This window comes from Hirundo rustica, chromosome 3, assembly GCF_015227805.2.
Source record: "Hirundo rustica isolate bHirRus1 chromosome 3, bHirRus1.pri.v3, whole genome shotgun sequence".
NCBI classification, from domain to species: Eukaryota; Metazoa; Chordata; class Aves; order Passeriformes; family Hirundinidae; genus Hirundo; species Hirundo rustica.
In genome coordinates this window covers 101,899,128-101,919,469 of record NC_053452.1, presented here as the reverse complement: position 1 = coordinate 101,919,469, position 20,342 = coordinate 101,899,128, and the positions used below count along the sequence as shown (strand labels likewise).

Here is a 20,342-nt window from a genome sequence, read left to right as displayed (position 1 = left end):
AGCTGGGCCGTGTGGATGGGACCAGGGATAACTGGAACAGCTTGTGAATGCCCCATCCCTGGAAGTGTTCAAAGCCAGGCTGGAAGGTTCTCGGAGCAACCTGGCCTAGTGGAAGATGTCCCTGCCTATGGCAGGGGGTAGGACTGGATGATCCTTAAGGCCCCTTCCAACCCAGGCCATTCCATGATTCTATCATACCTTGGAGGCCCAGAAATAGGTGGAGTAGAGAGCAGATGTTCCTGCATTGTTGGGAGAAGCTGGGTGGGCCCTCTGGAGCAATGGCTCTCTAACACTCCTGGTAAAAATCCAATTTTGAACAATAGCACTTCTTTCACAGGAACAGTCATTTTTAGACCTATTAATGTCACTGATCTGTGGCAGGAACACAGTTTCTCTGCAGTTTATCAGGAGTCCACTCACCAGATCTCCCAGAGCTTGTGTTAGTTTTCAGCAGCTCTGAAAGACCTACTGGGATGAATAGAATATGCCTGTGGGGAGCAGAACAATCACGGTGACCCCAGCACACAGGAGAGCACAGTACTCTATATTCTTTTCTAATCACTATAGTGGTTTAGATATTCTTTGAACTTGGATTTCATTCTTTTAACGAAGACCTTCCTTCTGTCAAGGTCCCCTGAGTCTCTGGCACATATGGGGAGATACTTTGATGAGTTCAGTTACAGCTCCCCCTTCGTGAGGGCAGGGCCTTTTTGGATGGCCTCCAATGACACAGCAAACCAGAGGAAAGCCACTCTGCTGTCAGACCATGCTGTGACAGGAGCAGACAGGGAGCAGGGCTCTGCCTCCCCACAGGTCGCTCTGCATGTGCCCTGCCTGCCCATACAGAGCTTCTCTCTCTGGGGCTGCATTTGGCGACTGGCCCAGGTCACAGCTCTACAACCCATTTCAGACTCTCCTAAAGGAAAGCCTAAGTAATCACAATTACAGAAATGGACTCATTAAAAAGAACACCTAGACTGAACATACTGTTAGGCTGCAAAAAAATCTCTCTACTGAACACAGTAAAGCACTGAGCTGCTTTGTAAAATAAGCTTCTAAAATAACCAAGAGACAAGCACGTTTTTGTACTTGGAACAAAGCTGCAGTGGGTTTCACAGATAATATTTTCAGCATCACCAACAGAAAAGAAGGAGCTGCAGAAACACAGGCAGGTCCAGAAAGGAGTAATGCAGCTGGGACAGTCACTGCACCAGAGAAAAGGTGCAAGAAAGAAGTTTGGGGATGCAAGGAGGGACCTTAAACTGTGCTATGGTCTTGCAGGCTTTCTCTGTGCTGTAAAATTATGTGTGCTCAGCACTGAGCTCAGACCACAGAGCCAGCCAGCACAGACAGCTCACAGCCATCTGTCTGATTCTCACACCATGCAGAACATGGTGGTACCCAACCAGGCTCCCAGTCTGCCCAAGAATTGATGGGGACTGTGCTCCTCCCTGTGTCAAACCCAGCGGCACACCGAAAAGGGACCGTGGCAGTGGTGCCTAGGAAGCCACAACTACAGTTTAATTACCTGGTGTCAGTGTAACTCTGGTTTTGGTCCATCCTTTGCTCACAGAAAATAGGACACTAGATCATTTATAGGTAAATAATAGTAGGGAAGCAGTAGCTGTACCCACGACAGATTTCAAATTTCTTGAATCAATGGGCTTTTTTTTTTTTTTTTAAAGGACAATTGCACTGTGGAGATCACTTTGCCACATCTCGGGGTGAATGCTGACCATTCAGCTGAATTATTGGAAAGTTCGTTTTCTTTTCCGGGTATTTCTCTATAACATCATCAAATCACAACTGCTTGAAGGACAAAAAATAATTCAGCTTGCCAGTACCTGCTGCCCCTAAAATAGTTTGCTGGAATTAAGCAGGGTTCTGGAGAGTCTCTTCTTCATCATTTTGGACACTACCCTGCTGTTCAATATGTGCAGCATTAGACAGGATAGCTGATGGTGGCTTTTGAGCTGACACTATTAATCTCAATTAATAAACCAGCAAAAGGCTATTATTTTTAACCAAACCACTACGTTATCCATCTAACAAAGACAAATACTACATGATGCATTTTGCACTAGTCCAAAAGGAGCAAGAGAACCTTGCTGAAACAGAGCCTCTGCCCCAGCAAAGGGGGCAACAAGGGGGGCACAGGCCTGGAGCTGTGCCACAGGGACCTCATGGAGCTGCCCACCACATTTGCCAGCTGCCTGGCACAGACCACATCAACAGCAGGGTTCCCCCTCACCTCACTCTGGACACAGGACATGGCAATTATTTGCACAGGGTGGATTAGTCTAGGCAGTGATAACCAAGAGAAGTCACTCTGAACTCAAGAGATGCTACAAGAGAGGCAATTAAACCCAAAGTATTCTTCACATCTGGGACCAACACTCCCAGGAAAGGGTATGCTCCAGCTTCCTCAAGTTTTCTGCATGTTTTAAAATGTGCCCATTGCCTTCTGCACACATCAGCACATAAAAGTCATCAATTTCCTTCTACACCTGAGGACTGAAGCAGAAAATGAGGAAGGCTGCACTTGACAGAGGATCCCAGGACAGCCTGGACTGTGAGATGTGGCTGAGGCTTTGCAGCTTCCTCCTGGACTGTCTCACCATTTCCTCAGCCTGCTGGGGTTTGAGTCACGATTTACTCTTGCTGCAGACAAGGAAGCAATTTGCCTTCTTACAGCCAGAGCCTGCCTGCCTCAAGCTGCCTTGCCAGACGTGAAGGGAAGGTAAACAGGCAGATGGGCTCAGATTAAACTTCAAAACCAGTCAGAAGATTTATCCCTGCAGATAACTCAAGCCAGAGGCAACCCTGGGGCAGGACTCAGCTCACGAGATGACAGATGAAGGATGTTGAGTACTGCTTTCACAGCTGGAATGTGAAAGTTAGCCAGAGCTGTGGCCTCAGCTGGAGGAGGAGTACACCGAGCACGCAACTACCCTGCAGCATGGGCCACCACTGCAGCATCAGAGTGGATTCGCTGTTCCAGACTTGAAGAGGATCAGTGCTCATTGATTTGCAACACAACTCAAGCTGCTGCTCAGCCCAGGGTTTGGCTGCAAAACCACGCAGGGCAGTGTGTGTAATAAGCAATGCCACTCTGACTGCAAGGTGAAGCATTAAGCCAATAGACATGTTCGAGCACGTATCAACTGTCCTTTAGAAAATGTTTCCTTTTCATGGATTTAGAATGACTTTAAGCCAGAAAGGCTCATCCTCAACAATGCTTGTGTCAGCAAAGGGGTAGCTGGAAAGGCTTCCTTGTATGCAGGCTGTTTTCTGTCACTGGATGAAGCTGTTCCAGACTGCAGCCCCATTAGGATGAGGACTGAGTGCACCTCCTGGCTGCACGGAACAGCTCAGACCACATCTTCGGTCTAAGGAAAAGCAGAAAGGTGAGCACAGACTGTGGAAACCACTGCCATGTTTCACATAAACAAAGCCAGGGAAACAAAAATCAGCAAACAAGTGGTCTTAGGGATTTAACTGGATGCTCAGAAAAATCTTCCTTGAAAAATAATAGTAAGGACATCTTCCCCTGGGAGACAAAAGCATTGTGGCAGCCCTGGCAGAGCCCAGTGACTGAAGTTTGTGCTGTTCTGCCAGAGCATTAAAACACCTAAGCTTTCCCTTCCCATTGTTTTCCTGAGGGGGAAGCAGAACCATCCGTGAGATCTCTTTTCACCTTCCTTGCACTTTCAAGAATAATGTGCTCTTCTGTGGACAAAGCCTCCCCCAGGTCACTCCCTGAGGGCTCTGCCTGCAGAGACTGAGCCACCTTGCAGTGAAAGGCTGTGACAAGAAGCTGGAATCATTATACCTTTTCTGCTGGAAATAAACACTTCTGCAGTTCAGGAGCTGGTCAGAGGGAAACAGCTGACAGAAACAGCATAAAAATGTAGGTAGTTGCTGCTGTTGTCATCATCACTGGACACCTCCTTCCCAGCTGAGACTGGGAGCTAACACCCAGCCTGCCAGAGCCACTTCCCACCAGGAAGTGGGAAGAACTGGGGCTAGCACAGACATCTTTTGAGTTAAATTCTCATCTCTGCCTTATTTCCAACATTCTTTCCATGCACAGCTTGTGACACTAACAGCACCCAGCACATCTCTTCTGCTGACAGCTGCTGGAGGCCAGGCTGGAAGTGGTGTAGAGCTGGGAACTCGTTCCCAGAGAGAAGCCCCAAGGCCTGGTGGGGGTGTGCACTTTCCACCAGAACCACGAAAAGAGTGGTGTAAGATCATCAATGAGTGAGCATTGCTCAATTTACAACAGGATCAAAAAAATCCTTCCTTTACAGATAAGTGAATTAGCAATCCCCAAAGTCTTCCACTGGCCTAGACACACAATCTAATCCTCAAGATTTACACAGTTCTGGAATGGACACCTATGAAACCTGAAAATCCATGATTTTTTTTATGACTTAAAAGCAGTCACGTTACATACATTTTATTTAATAAAAGTTAAAAACACGTACAAAAATGCAGTTTCATTTCCTTAAAATATAGACTCAAAATAAAAAGACTGAACAGTAGAGTTCAGGCAGTAAAGTGCAAAGACAGCAGCTATGCCAGTCATGCTTAATCCATAAATAACCCTTACACAGCAGGAAGGAACAGACAGAGCAGACACAGCCACACCGCGGCACAGCTATTCACGCACATCCACCGGAGAAGGATCCACACATCCCAGAACGGGCTGCCAGGAATTGCAGGCCAGGTACACCCAAACAAGGAAGGAGCAGTTGCTTTTCCACATCATTACACACATACATGACACACTTTTTAAAATCTGCATTCTCCAATCCACTGTTTCCCCCCCACCCCGTAATGCAACAAACATGACAATTTATATAATTATGACATGAGTTTCCAAACTGTTTTCTCAGGTGAGCACCATAAATAGTCAGTCTGTAAAAAATGAGTGCTAAACTGGCCACTAAACTGAGACAGGACATGCTTCCCCTGGTTAAAAGCATGCAAAAACAGCATCCAAAAGCCAGACTTCTTATTCTAAAGGATTTCTGAGGCAAAAAAAAAAAAATCAAACAAAAAAGTAAGAGCAGCAACATCTCTTTGTTCACCACAGAAACTTGGAAAACTGGGTAACAACAGAGAACAGCAACACCACAAGGTTCCACTTCACCAGGAAAAGAGGTTCCAACTGAGCCCTTTGGAAAGTCCAAAGCAAGGTCCACGCACACGCTCGCTGGCACGTACACTGGGGTCAGTGGGATTACAGCACGTTAGTGAACAGGCTGTGGGCCTTTACAAGGTCAGGCACAAAACTTCAGTACACTTAGCACAATACTCCAATTTAGTGCAGTTTGAAAACTTACTACTGTTAATTATCGCTATAGAGTTTAGTGTAAAAAATATTGACATAATCTGCTTTAACTGAAACAGGTCTCTGCCGATTTCAGGAAAGTGTCAGTTGAGGTCGGCAACTCAGCACTTACATAAATGAGATCCATGCTTTGCCCACACTGGGAAGCAAGACCAGCATTTCAGAACAAAGCAGTAAAAGAGAGTGCATTCCTGGTTATCCACTGATGCATATAGGAAAAAGAATCCTCCTCAGTGCTCCACTAAGCTTCAGTGCAGGAGTGGCTGAAGGGAGAAGAGTCCAGAAGGAATAAGCACTCCAGAAATATTTCATTCAGTGGGGGAGCTGTCTCCCAGCAAAACACCTGGTGCTTTGCTCTACTGTCAGCTCTGCTACAGTACATCCACACTCGTCCCTCACCACGGGAACGGAGCAGTCCGATTGTGCTACGGGCATTTTGTTACTCACACCATGCTATTACAACACAGCCCTCCTGCAGCCATTGGTTCCATTTCTTAACTATCATTACACTTTTGTGTAAAAGAAAATCCATTCAACAGGGAGAGTGTATTGTTTAATAGAAAAGGGTGGTTTTATACAAAGTACTGTGGAGAAGTATAAGGCCACATGAAGAGCATAATCAAGTTGACATGGTGGCTATTACTTAACTCAAGACATAGTTAGTATTTCCTCTGGTGCATTGATACAGTTAAAAGAAAGCCTTGAACAATTTCCTATAAGGTGCACAAGCATCCACAATACAAAAAAAACCCCTTTAATTTCTTATTTCTCCTCTACCCAAAAAAATATGAAGAGAGACCCACTAATTTTTCATGGGCTATCTTGCTATTTTTACATTTTTCAGTTTATTTTGATATGTTGGTTTAGTAGGACCAAAAATAAAGCATTATTTTTAGTGTCAAATTTCTAAACAGCGTTTGTGCTTCTACCTCCATCAGAGCAGTCAGCTCCAGTGGAGTGTGGACTCAGGAATGCTTCTACCAACAGCCACACTGGCTTCTACTTCCAAAGGGTATGAATTCATAAAAAGTTGAGGATTTCAGCACTTGTATTCTCAAAATAAGGTAATTCTGGTTTGGTTTGTTTTAAAAATGACTGACTCACTTTGATCTCCAATGTACCTGCCTAAGGAGAGTGTAAGAGCACTAGTCCATTGCAGGATCAGGATTTGCAAGTGTGAAAACACCAACTAGTATGAGTTATCAAATAGTAAGTGTTTACAAAACACTCTGAATGCAATAGTTTAGAGGTTTACTGAAAAGGTGTTTCCAAAATTCTGGGTCTCATCCAGCACAGCCCTAACTAATGCAAGTAATTTGCCTGCATAACAAGACCAAAAAGAACAAATACAAAATATATTTGGTATAGAAAATAGTACTATAAAAATTAAAAACCATCCTGTTTTACTGTCCATCAAAATATTAACAGCAAGCATTATTTAACCTATTGCCAAAATAATTTCCAAGGAGTTCTACTTTCCTGAAGTGCTGGTGATTGCAATTGCCCAAGTACTGAAAAAAACAAACACGGAAGGGACAAGGAAATACGACAGATTTCTCACACAGATTTCTAACAACAGAGAACCTAAACTGCAGGAAAGTAAAGTACACACAAACATGGGGAAAACAAAAGCCGCTGCCCATTCTGCTGTTGCCATCAGAGCTCTTCCTGATCTTCAGAAGCTTTGCAGGGAAGGTGCTTCTTCACTCTAGCCCTGGCAGACAGGTGATGGCACGGGGATGAGCATACTCAGAGCGCTGCTGCTCTTGGGTTTCTCTGCTGTGGCAATTCTGCTGAGTTTGCCAACCTCTGTCTGCCAGCTGGGGGTCTTCTTGGTGGTCATGTGGCGGCGGGTGTGCTTTGTCAGGTGGTCGCTGCGCATGAAGCGGCGCTCGCACACCGGACAGGAGAACTTCTTCTCCCCCGTGTGCGTTCTGCGGTGCCGCGACAGTTCATCCGAGCGGGCAAACTTCTTGTCACAGCCGTCCCAGCTGCAGCTGAAAGGTTTTTCTCCTGCAGGACACAAAGGAAGCATATGTTACTTTTGAGAAGCTGCGTTGCAGTCTTATTAAGGAACTAATTTAAAATCTGCCTTGCAAAAACCAGTGAGTTCCACAGAAGTGCTCATCTGTGCAGTCAACGTAAGATTAAGCTAAAGTTCTGTTCCAGAGAAAAATAATAGGTATCATTTCTACTTATTTCCTTGTATCTCCCTCTAAGTGTCCTTTCATCAAGTCTGGTTTTTCAGTTGTCCAAAATCCCATTTTAAAGAAATAGAGCCTTCATAAAGCTGCCTTATCTGCTGACTGAACTAGAAGCAAGCCCCTTCCCCCATCCCTGTGTATCCACATCTCTCTGGCTGCAGCATGTCATCCACAAATACTGTGGGCAAACAGGAAGCCTGGAATGGAGCCTTGGGGTCCTGCTGCTCCAGTGATCCAGTCTCACGCACAAACACACGCCAGTGAGCACTCCTGAGCCAAAGCCTGTCCTGCCAGCCCCCCACAGACCTGGACTGGCGCAGTCAGCAAGGCTGCCCACATCAGCTGCTGCTCATCCTGGGCCACTGCTGAACGTCCCACTCGTCCTTAACAACCACAACTGCAACTACTGCCTGCAACTCCCACAGAGCTCCGGATAAACATCTACCACATGGCCCAAAATTATGGGGACACTTTGGAGCAGAGGAGAAGGGACTCGCAGAAGGCAAGCCCCACAGGAATGTTCTTACTTCAGGTATTGAGAGCAAAGTCTGTGTCTGCTGGATGTGCTATCATCTAGCTAGTCAGCATGCAGGGAAAAAGCAGAAAAAGCTGAACTACTCTTCCTCCTGATCCTGTAATGCGAAGTGGCTAGTGAGGGGTCAGTGTGTTTCACCTGCCACTGATGTCTTCATCATGATATAGGGACACACACAGGCTCCCTACAGATCAGCAGCCAAGCAAGGCACTTGCTGATAGTCTGTTTATCCTGGAGCATGGGTTTAATTCAAGAGCCTCTCAAGCCAGAAGCAGAAGCATCATTCTACCTGAATGATGACCTGAACTGTGGTTTACAAGAATTATCAGCTTCCTGTAGAGGTTAAGCTCTTTCCCCAAAGGAACTGTAAAGACAAGCTGCCAAACTAATGCAAATCCCATCAAGCAAGCAGACATCCAATAAACCAGTGACTGCGGGGTAACAGCAGGTAGGGAAAAAAAGTCAAGGAAAACCAAAAATAAACAGAGCTATTCTGTATCAATATCCCACTATGCCTATCCTTCAACATCAAAAATAATCCCTGAGAACTCAAAATTAGTTTTAATTTAACAAGATCCTGGAACCAGAAAAAGGGTAAGTAAAACATGTGTAAACTGTTTTCACACTGACTCAATTTATGGAGCTAATCAGTTCATATTAATTACAATTAAATTTCATTTACCTCTAAAGCTCCCCTTCTGTAACTGAATAAACTGTTAAATTCTTGTAGGAGCTCTACTTCCTAACACAGCAGCCCAAAATCTCAATGCATTCCCATTTAGCCTGAACAAAACTGTGGGGGAACAAAAAAAAAACCAAACCAAACCAAACCAACCAACAAAAAAAAACCAAAAAAAAACACCACACAACCTCACAATCACAAACCACCAACCAAAAAGAAGCAGTTTCAGAGTTTCTCTTTTCTTTTACTCACGTAAAAAATTAAGACCAACTACCTGTACTATGTTTTGCTCACACCAGACCTCTCCATGCTCCAAAACAAGAGACTCACACAATTCATTTCAATCTAGTCCAGACGGCAGGATTCCACTTAGATCTAAACACACGCACACAGAGGACAAAGCTTCACTCCAACTAAAGCCTGTGATATTCAACCACCAGTAGAGGGTCAGCTGAGGTCTCAGAACAAAGTATGTCTTGTTTTGCTTGTTCATGGAGAACGAACATCCCCAAGATGAGCAGAAGCGTCCCTATCACCAGCTTCTTCCCCTTCCCACCCCCCTCCCACAAAAAACGTGCGTTTCAGCACCCCAAGAGAAGCCAGCGCCAGACCCTCTCGTACGCACCAGTGTGGGTGCGAAGGTGGGCTTTGAGGTGGGAGCTTTTGAAATAGGTTTTCTTGCACCCGGGGAAGTCACAGACGTAATTCCTCCGCCTGGAGAAGTCCATCTGTGGGGCGCAGCTCTGACCAGAAGCGATGAACACAGGAGCAGGGGCGAGGGGCAGTAACTTGGTGCTGCCAACAGTCACCACGGTCTGTGGGCACTGCGGTGCCTGCGTGACAGCGGGCTGCGGAAGAACCAACATGACAGTCCCCTGAGGCACAGAAGGGCCCATGAGCACAGGCTGGGAGAGCGGGGCTGTCTGCGGTAAAATGGGTTTCACGGGAGCTGAGAGTGCCGGAGCTGAAGGCTTGACATAGGCATTGATCATGCTGCTTTGTCCATGCAAAGGGATCATTTGACAGAGAACTTGGGGGCTTGAGACAGGGGCAAGTGTCACTGGGGTAGCTCTTTTTTGCAAGTCATTCTCACAATTCTTTGGTAAGTGGGTTTGCGGTGAAACAGGCCGGACTGGTGGTTGCCCTTTATTGGTCACACTATCACTGGAGTCATGTGCATAAGGCTGATGTACTGGAGAGGTTTTGTTGATTAAATCATCCACAGCACACGTGTCCTGTGGCAGTCTGGAATGTTTTCGGTCATCTGCTCCACACCAGTCTCTGGAAGTGCTGTAGCCTGAAGTTACCTTTGTTTTCTCTTGCACAGCAGGAATGTGATGGTAAGCAGAACTATCACCTGTGTGACGTATGACACTTGTTGCCATGGCCCTGCAAGGCTGAGGTACAGAGGATTCAGAGATCACTGGCTTCTCACTGCACTGTCGCCCCACGCTGAGAACAGATGGCTTGGTAATGGGAGAGGCACCGGTCGCTGATGTGACTGAGCAGGCAGCTGTATTTGCCATGACAGTCCTTGGTTTGGAGTAAGTGACTTGTGAGGGCAGGAGAGTAGCTGCTGACATCTCAACGAAGTCAGGGCTGTGCGGAGGGGTCATGCACTGCAAAAAAAAAAAAAAACACACCGGTGTGGATCAGTCTAATTCCATAGCACAATTTACCCCTATCTTTCCCCTGAAAAATAAAATTACGTGACCTCTCCCAGCATCTCAGAATGTGCCTCTTAAGACAAACTGAATAAAGTTTGCTGTGATTGAATCCCAGATGGCAACCAAGCCCCATGAAGCGCACTCATCCTCCACCCTCAGATGGATGGGAGGGACAGTCACAAAAAGGTAAAACCTATGGGCTAAGAACAAGTTAATAATTCAGATACAGGAAAATACAATAATAAAATAATAACTGTAATAAAAAGGCAGATAAAAAGAGAGAGAGAGAAATAAAGGTCAAGAGAAACAAATTATGCAGAGTACAACTGCTTACTACCCACCTGGCCTGCCCCCAAGCAGTGAGCAGCCCTTTCTGGCCAAGTCCCCCCACATTATACACTGAACATGATGCTCTATGGTATGGAATAGCCCTTTGGCCAGTTTGGTCAGTAGTGTCCTAGCCATGCACTCTCATGACTTCTCCTCACTGGCAGAGAAGGAGACACTGAGAAGTCATTGGCTTAATTGTTGCTGGGCAGTGCTTACTCTAAAACATCAGTGTGTTATCTGCATTATTCTCATCTTAAATCCCACAGTACTGTACCAGCTACTAGGATGAAAATTAACTCTACCCCAGCTGAAAATGGGACAATATACACCCCATATTCTGTGCCATTTACATCATGCCCACACTGTTCAATACATCCCAATTAACCATCATTATTTTTCCTGTCTTTTGATACAGGTATCATTCCCTTTTAGAGGGATCCCCTGTCTATGGAGATCCCTCTAAAACATCTATTGAGTCCATTCATGCACCACTTTGGGCTCCAATTCATAGCAGTTCTTCAGGGCAGGAAACATGGTGTGTTATGTTGCATTGCTGCCTACTGAGGTTAGTTCTCATTCCATCACTACTGTGTTTGCCCAGTTTCGTCAAAGCTTGTTCTTCATTAATCTGGGTGATTCCTACTGTAATTCCCTTGATGTTGCATGTAGCCCGCTCAGCAGTGGTGATATGAGTGGTAATGGCAATTAACATCATACAACCCAAATCACTGGCCATTCTCACACAGAACCAGATCCCCCAGAAGCAAACTTTGGACTTCCCTATCCTCCCACATTATCCACCAAGTGCACCCGGGCCCTTGAGCAAAAGCAATCCCATGGATAGGTTTGTCATTGCTAATGCAGGAATAACTCCATTTTCCCCAAAAGCTTTTTTGTGTACACTACAGGGACTTTAACCCCTTCTACACTATGTAGAAGTTTTATTTGAGCACAGCTGGCAGATCCTCTAGTGCTGACTGCCCAGGTGGCCTTCGCTAAATGTGTATTCCATTGTTTGAAGGTCCCACCACCCACTGCTCTCAGTAACAGTCTGTTCTATCATTCCATTCTCCTGGAGACTGGCATATGAGAGGGCATGTGATAAACCCACACAATGCCATGCTCTTCAACCCAGGTGTCTGTGAGGTGGTTTTGGAAATGAGTCCCCCTGTGTGGCTCAGTTCTTTCTGGGATGCCATGTTGCCATAAGACTCGCTTTCCAAGGCCCAGACAGTGCTCCAGGCGGTGGCATGCAGCACGGAATATGTTTCCAGTTATCCAGTGGTTGCATCCACCATCATAAGAACATGGTGCTTGCCTTGGTGGGCTTGTGGGAGTATGACAGAGTCCATCTGCCAGCTGCCCCCACACTTTTATTTCAGCCATTGTCCTCCACACCGAAGAGGCTTTAACTGCTCAACTTGAATAACTGATGTGTTTGCTTCACAAAGATGGATACTCCTACAAGAGTATCCATGTTCAAGACCACCCCTCGATCATCACCCCATCTATATGCTGCATTTCTTCCTTGATGGACTCAAATGTCATGGGCTCATCAGGCAATAAATAATTCAGTCTTGTGAATCTTGCCAATCCAGATCCACCTGATCCACTTCAATCTTAGGAGCCTGATCCACCTGTTGGTTGTTTGGATGTTCCTTGGTGGCCCAGCTCTTGGATACATGAGTGTCCATGTGACATAACTTCACAACCAGGGTCTCCACCCAGGCAGCAGTATCTTGCCACAAGGCAGCAGCCCAGATGGGTTTACCTCTGCTCTGCTTCCATCACTGCAACCACCACCACAGGGCATTTGCCACCATCCATGAATCAGTACAGAGATAAAGCACTGGCTGTTTTTCTTGGTCAGCAGTGTTTAAAGCAAATTTTCACCAATGCAAAGTAACTCAATTCACCTTCTCCTTCAGCAGTTTCTGTAATTTTTTGCAGGATATGCCATACAGTGACTTTCCATCTTCAATGCTTTCCTACAGTACAGCAGGAATCATCAAACACAGCATATCATTTCTCATTTTTTGGTAATTTATTATACAGTAGAGTCTCTTCAACACGTCATCTGCTCATCAGGTGGCATCCAGGAATCTACCCTCTTGCCAATCCCAGGAGTCTTGCAAGTAATCACAGTGACTGAGGCTTCCTGTTTGAGCTCCTGTGTGACCAGCAAGACCCACTGATTCCACACACCACCAGCTATGTGATGTGTAGGAGAACCATCCTTTGCACATCCAGCTCAGTACTGAAAATCAGGATCCCAGGGAGAGCTGTGCTTTAGTACCAATCACTCCCAAAGCAGATGGAACCTCTTTGTAAGCTACCAGCATCTCTTTTACAGCTGGAATACAGTGGGCTTCAGATCGTCTGTACCTCAGACTCCAAAACCCTGGAGATCAACCCAATTCTCCCCTGGTGCTTTCTGCTAGAGGTTCCAGGTAGGGCCATTGTCCTTGGTGTAGAGCACACTTTTTGTATCTTGTCCTGCCTGGACTGGCCCAAGGGCTGGGGCAGAGTTAATTTTCTGCATGAATTACCTTTTGTTTAATTTGTTCAAAGGCTTGTTGTTGTTCAGGGCCCCATTTGAAATCATTCTTCTTCAGGGTCACTTGACAGGCTGACAATCCAACTGTAATTTGGAATGTGCATTCTCCAAAAACCGACAATACCTAATAAAACTTGTGTTTTTCTTACTAGTTGGTAGAAATGTAGATGTTACTTTGCTACTAAATCCATTCGGATCTAATGACATCCACCTTCCTATTTTATTCTTAAAAACTGGATCTCCTGTGTAGGTTCCTGGACCTTACTTTGTTTGATGGCAGCTTTCAGAGATATCTGGACTATTTTCTTCCCTTTCTCAAAAACTGCTGCTGTATTGCCCACAATGCTATCGTCAATCTATATTGCAGGTGTTCTAGAACTGGATCAGTCCATGGCAAACGGTTCAAATTTTTGCCAGGTGTGTTGTGCACTCTGATTTCATCTGGATCTGCGGGTGAGTGTGCCTTGCTCATGTCATAATAAACCCCCTCTGGTACAGCTAATTCCCTCAGGTACCAGATATCTCTCCCCTCAGTAGCCCACCTGGCCGGGTGACCATAATCTCTCTCCTGAAGGGATACCTCTCCTTCACACTTGACCAAGCTGTCTCCAGAGGCTGAAGACTTGTATCACTTTTCCAATCGTCTCGTCAATGCTCTCTCCCCTAGGAAGTCAGCCCAACTGCTTGGCTTCCGTATCTCCTAATTCCAGGCTACTAGCCCCACTGGAGCAGCCAGGTGATAATGTGCACACCTGGACAGCAGCTGAAACCTCTTCAAATATCCCACAGATCCTTCGGGGGCAAGGATTCAGTGGTTACCTCTTGTTCTGCCTCCTCCTCCATCCAGTTTTTGTGATGGCCCTGCTTCATCCTGCTTTACTAAATGAGCTGACTTTCATGTCCATTTCTTCTTGTGTACAAGGATAACTGGTAATGGCATAAGCTCATCCTTTGGCTCAGCTGCATCAGCCCTTGCTGGGGTCTGAGTAGTCACACTGCATGATGCCACAAACAGCTGCTTAACCCTAAACAAGACCTGAACCACACTCACAGATCCTGGTCATTCACAGACCATGCTGGTTTCAGCATCCCAAGGATATTCAAAATTTCCAACACTCCCATGCCTGGAGAAGAAGGGAAAGATTGTGTGTGTCTTCTACACAGGTTGCCTCTCCGAGGCAAAAAGGCAAACGGTGTCACTATTAGCAGTCTCTAATAGATGGTTCCCCAAGTACAGAGGTGATGAGATTAGTTTCAAGGCCAGCAGTTCTCTGCTATCATAATCCACTGTTACGAAGTACAATAAAATGATAATCTTAGCCCAGCCCCCAGAGATGATACCACAGCACTAGGGAGGACATACACGGCAAGTACATTGTTACATAACACAACTCTGACAGCAAATAATTCAACACTGTGATCAACAACTAATAAGATGAATTCTGATAACAAATTTGTTTCAACACAGTATGGTCAGATCTGTCAAGGAGGAAAATCAGAAAGATAAAATTCACATGTTGACATGAGAACAAGTTAATAATTGATATAAAGTAAAGTACTACAACAACAATTGCAATTATTATTACAGGGAGATACCAAAAAGAGAGAGAGCAATAATACCCAAGAGAAATAAGTGGTGCACAGTACGACTGCTCAACACCCACTGACCAATGCCCAGGTCCTTCCCAACATCACTGGTCATGGCAGTTTTTATGCTGGGCATGACACTGTGTGGTATGGAATAACCCTCTGGCCAGTTAGGGTCACCTGCCCTGGCCATGATTCCTGTGCACCCCCTCACTGGCAGAGCATGGGAATCTGCAGAGTCCTTGACCTGGGGTAAGCACTGCTCAGCAAGAACTAGAACATCAGTGTGTTACCAGCATTATCCTCATTCTAAATCACAAACACAGCACTGCCAACTACTAGGAAGAAAATTAACTCCATCCTAGCCAACACCACAACACTACATTGCCTTATCTCGTGGCCATTCTGATTATGCTCAAAAGCATATTAATAAAAGGAAGGCAATGAGGCAGCTGTAAACCTGCATGAAACACTGCAAGTATATTCACTGCACCACAAAAAAGTCTTTCATTCCTTTCTCCTCACCAATGGGCACAGCTGTAAGAGGCTATGAGCAGAATAAACAGACACAATAGATAGAAATACTCTACCTTTCCATCTCAAGCTCCCAGCAAGTCCTAAATCTTCCCTCAATGATTACATCATCTCATGGCTACATTTTAGATAAAGACAAATGAAACCGCTCTGTCCCTTCTTATTCATCCATTTCTCTCTATGCTGTCTTCCTGCATCACCTCTCTTTCCTCCCTTACCACTGAAAGGTGTCTCCTGTGCTGCTCAAGAGACAGCGTCAACACTGAGCAGCAGGAGTTATTACGGCAGCTGCTTGTCAGGCTGCTCTTATCTCAACCTCTTTCCTCTATTATTCCCCTTTTTCCTGGCAACTGCATTCTAGAAACCTAGTGGTTGAAATGGGCCTTAACCATCTAAAACCTTAATGGTGCCGAGCCCTTTTTTAATACCTACTTGTGTTGCAACATAAATTGAAGCAAAAGAAAAAAAATCTGGATTCAACCAAAATTAGTCAGCTGGAGTAGACCAATGTCTGGAGAAATAACAGACTATATGTACAAACACATAGTATAGAAACTAATTAAATTGCCCATTTCATAATGGCAACATGTACTTTCTCTTACAATGACCAGTGAAGCATAATGCCGTCAAGGGCCTTTTTTTATACAGTGCTTGCAGATATGCTGATGCCAAATCACCAAGGCTCACTCTGCCATTCTTACTCAAAGTGCTCCAAGAAACCTACAACAGCCATCTCGACATCCCTGTCAAATCCAGTAATGTGTCAGCAAGGGCTTTCACTCCTAAATTTAACAGAAGCCTCTACATCTGGCAAACCAGAGACAGCAAAAAACCAAACTCAACATGTTCACCTCACTACTCTGTGCACACACACACAGAGCACAGGCTGTGACAAAGGGACACATGAGCAAGCCTGTCTTTTCCAGCCAAGTTAAAGCACTGCAGGGATGTGACATCCAGGTGTAGGGCATACTCATTTTGTGTTTATGTTTTTCTTACCAGTGTCGATAGATAGTCCTTTGGTAGTTCAGCCGTAGTCTCGGTGTGCATTGTGAAATCCCCAGAATCCGAGAAGGGCGTGAGGGGCCTTATCTTTAATATGTCACCTTTCTGCAATCTTTGACCCCAGGAGCTCATACAAACAAGGGCTTCAACAGCTTCAATGTCGTTCTGCTCCAAGGTGCTGCAGGTAGACCTTTCACTGTCATGACGCTGCCGTTCACGGATAGACTCATAGATGTCCACAATGTCAACCTGAGTGTAATCGGATTACTGGCTATTAGGACAAGTCAGAATGCAAAGCTGACACCACCCACACACTGTCTGCTCACAATGAAGGTCAACCGAAACAGATCCCATGCCCATGGCAAGACTTTTACCAACTGGCTCAACTCTCACTCTCCCCCCAGCAGCTCCTCTCCACATTCCCTTCTCTAAAAAAAAAAAAAAAATAAAATAGGTGTGATTTTTCCAGGAAAAGAGCAGATATATGTATGGCTTACATTTCCAAGTCTACTTTCCTGCATCACACTGCTCTGAACAAACACATCCCATGCTTGCATACAAGCAAAAAAGAGGAAAATCCTGACTTCCGACCTTGTTTAGACAAGATTGTTTCCCGAATCCAAGACTATTCGACACTAATCTCATTCTGAGAACATTTAGAAGATAAATTTCAGCTGCTGGTAAAATGCTTTAAGGTATGATCACTGACTTGGAGTACTGCACATCACAAAATAATTTTAATCCTATTTTTAACAGGGAAGCCAGGAAGGGGGAAAGATGGAAGGAATATAAGTCTTCGAAATGCAGTGGGAACTGTTTGCATTGTCCTTTAGAAAGGTCTGATACCACATAGGTGCTAGATATCTAAAATGCACTCTGAGTGACATGAAGACAAATGTAATCTTACTGATTTCTTTCCAATTGCAAGCATCACAGAATATTTATGTGTGCGTGTGTACACATGCAAAACACTGGACTTCCCTGCAAAAGGATATCCAAACTCCACACAGCTCTCGCAGTGCTTGGCAGTGGCTCCAAAAGCTATGCTAGGCTGATGGGCTGCTACTCACAGGCCAGATCAGTCTCAGCTAGGCATCCAGACTCCTCCAGTCTTTAGGCACACCAACTAACTTGAGGGCTGGGGCTCATACCCGTGGCCCAAGCCTCTTGAGCCTATTGCTATTACACAGTGTGTTTCTATACTGCAGGAAAAAGGTTTTAACTCAAAAGGCAACACTGCACCATTAGCATGGCCTCAAGCCGTAGAAGGAATTCTGCTCACTGGGTGCCAGCACATACACTAAGTCAATGAGGTCTGTTACTGAGTTAAGTAATGTGGGATGATCCTTATTCAACAGTGTCACAAAGATGTAAAGCTGTGTTTACATTCTAGGGATGTGCAGGCAAACATGCTGAACCTAGTGGATCAAAAATGCTGGTACTGCACTCACAGAGGACTTTCACCTAAAACATGAGGTACCAGGCATGGAGACGTCATGATTCAGGGGCTGGAAGCTGTAAAAGCGATTAACACCTTGGAGAAAGACTTCTAAGAATTTCCACTGAAAAACAATGAGAGGAAGACACGATGCAAGCCTGGACCTCAACCGCCTATCACATCAGGGCCACGCCAGGCAAAGCTCTGCACTGAGCAGTCTGCCTGTGTTCCTCTAAGTGTGTCTGCAAGCACCCAAGCCAGCAGGTTTATTTTTTCCCAACCCTACGTTTCAGAAAAGCAGCTTTCCCTTAATAAAAATTAAAAAAAAAAAAAAAAAAAAAAAAAAGGTGCCTCGCGTCCTCAGAAAAGAAAAACAAAAACAAAAAAAACCCAACCTCACAAAAAAAACCTCCCTCTGCAGCCGAGCGCTGCAGCCCGGGCTCCCTGGCTGCTGCCAGGGAAATGGCCAACAGCGCCGGGCGCCTGTCCTCACATCACCCCGCCGGGAACTACGTGCGCGGGGTGCAGGCACGATGGGGACGGGCAGGGACGAGCGGGGAGCGCGGGCTGCGGGCAGGATGGGGACGGGCAGGGCGGGCCGCTCCCGGGCAGGATGAGGGCGGCGGCCAAGGAGGTGCGGGCAGCGCGGGTGCAGGGGGAGCGGCTCCCTGGCAGTGCCGTGCGGGCAGCGCGGGTGCAGGGGGAGCGGCTCCCGGGCAGTGCCGTGCGGGCAGCGCGGGTGCAGGGGGAGCGGCTCCCGGGCAGTGCGGGTGCAGGGGGAGCGGCTCCCGGGCAGTGCCGTGGGGGCAGCGCGGGTGCAGGGGGAGCGGCTCCCGGGCAGTGCCGTGGGGGCAGCGCGGGTGCAGGGGGAGCGGCTCCCGGGCAGTGCCGTGGGGGCAGCGCGGGTGCAGGGGGAGCGGCTCCCGGGCAGTGCCGTGGGGGCAGAGCGGGTGCAGGGGGAGCGGCTCCCGGGCAGTGCCGTGGGGGCAGAGCGGGTGCAGGGGGAGCGGCTCCCGGGCAGTGCCGTGGGGGCAGCGCGGGCTCCCCCCGCAGGGCAGCGCCTCCCCCGCCCCACGGCGGCTGCCCCCGCCGGGCGGTGCCACCGAAAGGAGGATGGCACGAAAGGGAGGAGAAGGAGGAGGAGAGGGGGGCGGAGGGCAGCTCCCACCCTGCCGCCGCCCCCGCACGGTCTGAGGGAGGGCCGCCCCCTCCGGTCGCAGGTGACCGGAGCGACCCCCAGCTTCTGCGGGCTCTGCCCTGGCACAGCCGCCCAGTCCCCGCTGCCCAACCAAGCCGCTCCCCGCCGGATGAGCAGCGGTCTCCGCCGAGGCGGCGACGTGCCCGCACCGTGCCCGCCACCGAGCACGTGCCCGGGGGCTGCACTGCCGCAGGCTACCCCCACCTCACCCTCTTCCCTCCCTCCCTCCACGCGCCCGGTGCTCACCGCGGGCGCATCTCCCATGTCCGAGCAGGGCGAGCCGTGCATGGCGCGGCTCGGGCGGACGGCGCTGGCGGCGGTGCGTCCGTGGAGCGGCAGCGGCGGGAACGGCGCGCACGCAGCGGCGGGAGCGGCACCCGGCGGCGCCGCCTCCTCCCGCCCCGCCCGCTGGGAGCGGCGCGGCCGCGCGCCGGGGGAGCGCTCCGAGCGCGGCCGCCGCCAAACGAGGCGGGGGGAGGGGGGGACGGCCCCGGCCAATCAGCGCTCGCCTCGGCCCGCGCCCGGCCAATGAGCGGCGGCGGGCGGCGTGATCGCGGCGTGCCGGAGAGGAGGGCGGCGCGTGGGCACGGCCGGCGGGAAGGCGGGGAGGGGGCGGGACCGGCAGGGGCGGGGGAGCGCGCGCTGGAAACTGGGGGAAAGGTCGGGGGCGGGCGGCGGCCGGGAATGCCCGCGCGCGCGGGGGGGCGGGGCCGCCGCGTTTCCCCTCCCCCCCCGCGGTGCGTGCGGCGCGGCACGAGCGCTCCCGCCAAGCGCCGCCCGCGTGCGCGGGGAGCGCCCCCGTTCCCACAGCTGCACGGCGCCCATCGCCGGCTTTCCCGTTCGGGAAAAGAGCCCCCGTTCCCACAGCTGCACGGCGCCCATCGCCGGCTTTCCCGTTCGGGAAAAGAGCCCCCGTTCCCACAGCTGCACGGCGCCGATCGCCGGCTTTCCCGTTCGGGAAAAGAGCCCCCGTTCCCACAGCTGCACGGCGCCGATCGCCGCCTTTCCCGTTCGGGAAAAGAGCCCCCGTTCCCACAGCTGCACGGCGCCGATCGCCGCCTTTCCCGTTCGGGAAAAGAGCCCCCGTTCCCACAGCTGCACGGCGCCGATCGCCGCCTTTCCCGTTCGGGAAAAGAGCCCCCGTTCCCACAGCTGCACGGCGCCGATCGCCGGCTTTCCTGTCGAGGTCCTGCCTGCCTCCTGCGATAGGAAAGGGTTCCATTGCCTGCCTGGCCACGGCACTGCT

The 20,342-nt window shown here is 48.5% G+C and overlaps 1 protein-coding gene across 1 annotated transcript; it reads right to left on the bottom strand.

Annotated features, from left to right (window-relative positions):
* Positions 1-4,446: 4,446 nt before the first annotated feature.
* On the bottom strand, positions 4,447-19,443 carry KLF11 (KLF transcription factor 11). The gene is made up of 4 exons (XM_040059889.2): positions 19,343-19,443; positions 16,455-16,709; positions 9,406-10,399; positions 4,447-7,372 (listed from the first exon to the last, which is right to left on the bottom strand). The coding sequence occupies exons 1-4, from the start codon at positions 19,382-19,384 to the stop codon at positions 7,068-7,070; spliced, it is 1,596 nt and encodes a 531-aa protein (XP_039915823.1). The 5' UTR covers positions 19,385-19,443; the 3' UTR covers positions 4,447-7,067.
* Positions 19,444-20,342: the final 899 nt, after the last annotated feature.

Bases quoted from the DNA above. Each gene is read 5' to 3' on its own strand.
- KLF11 (XM_040059889.2), bottom strand. From the start codon at position 19,384: ATGCACGGCTCGCCCTGCTCGGACATGGGAGATGCGCCCGCG. The intron at 16,710-19,342 runs GTGAGCACCGGG...GATTACACTCAG, and splicing joins ACATGGGAGATGCGCCCGCG to GTTGACATTGTGGACATCTA. The intron at 10,400-16,454 runs GTAAGAAAAACA...TTTTTTTTGCAG, and splicing joins AGGACTATCTATCGACACTG to TGCATGACCCCTCCGCACAG.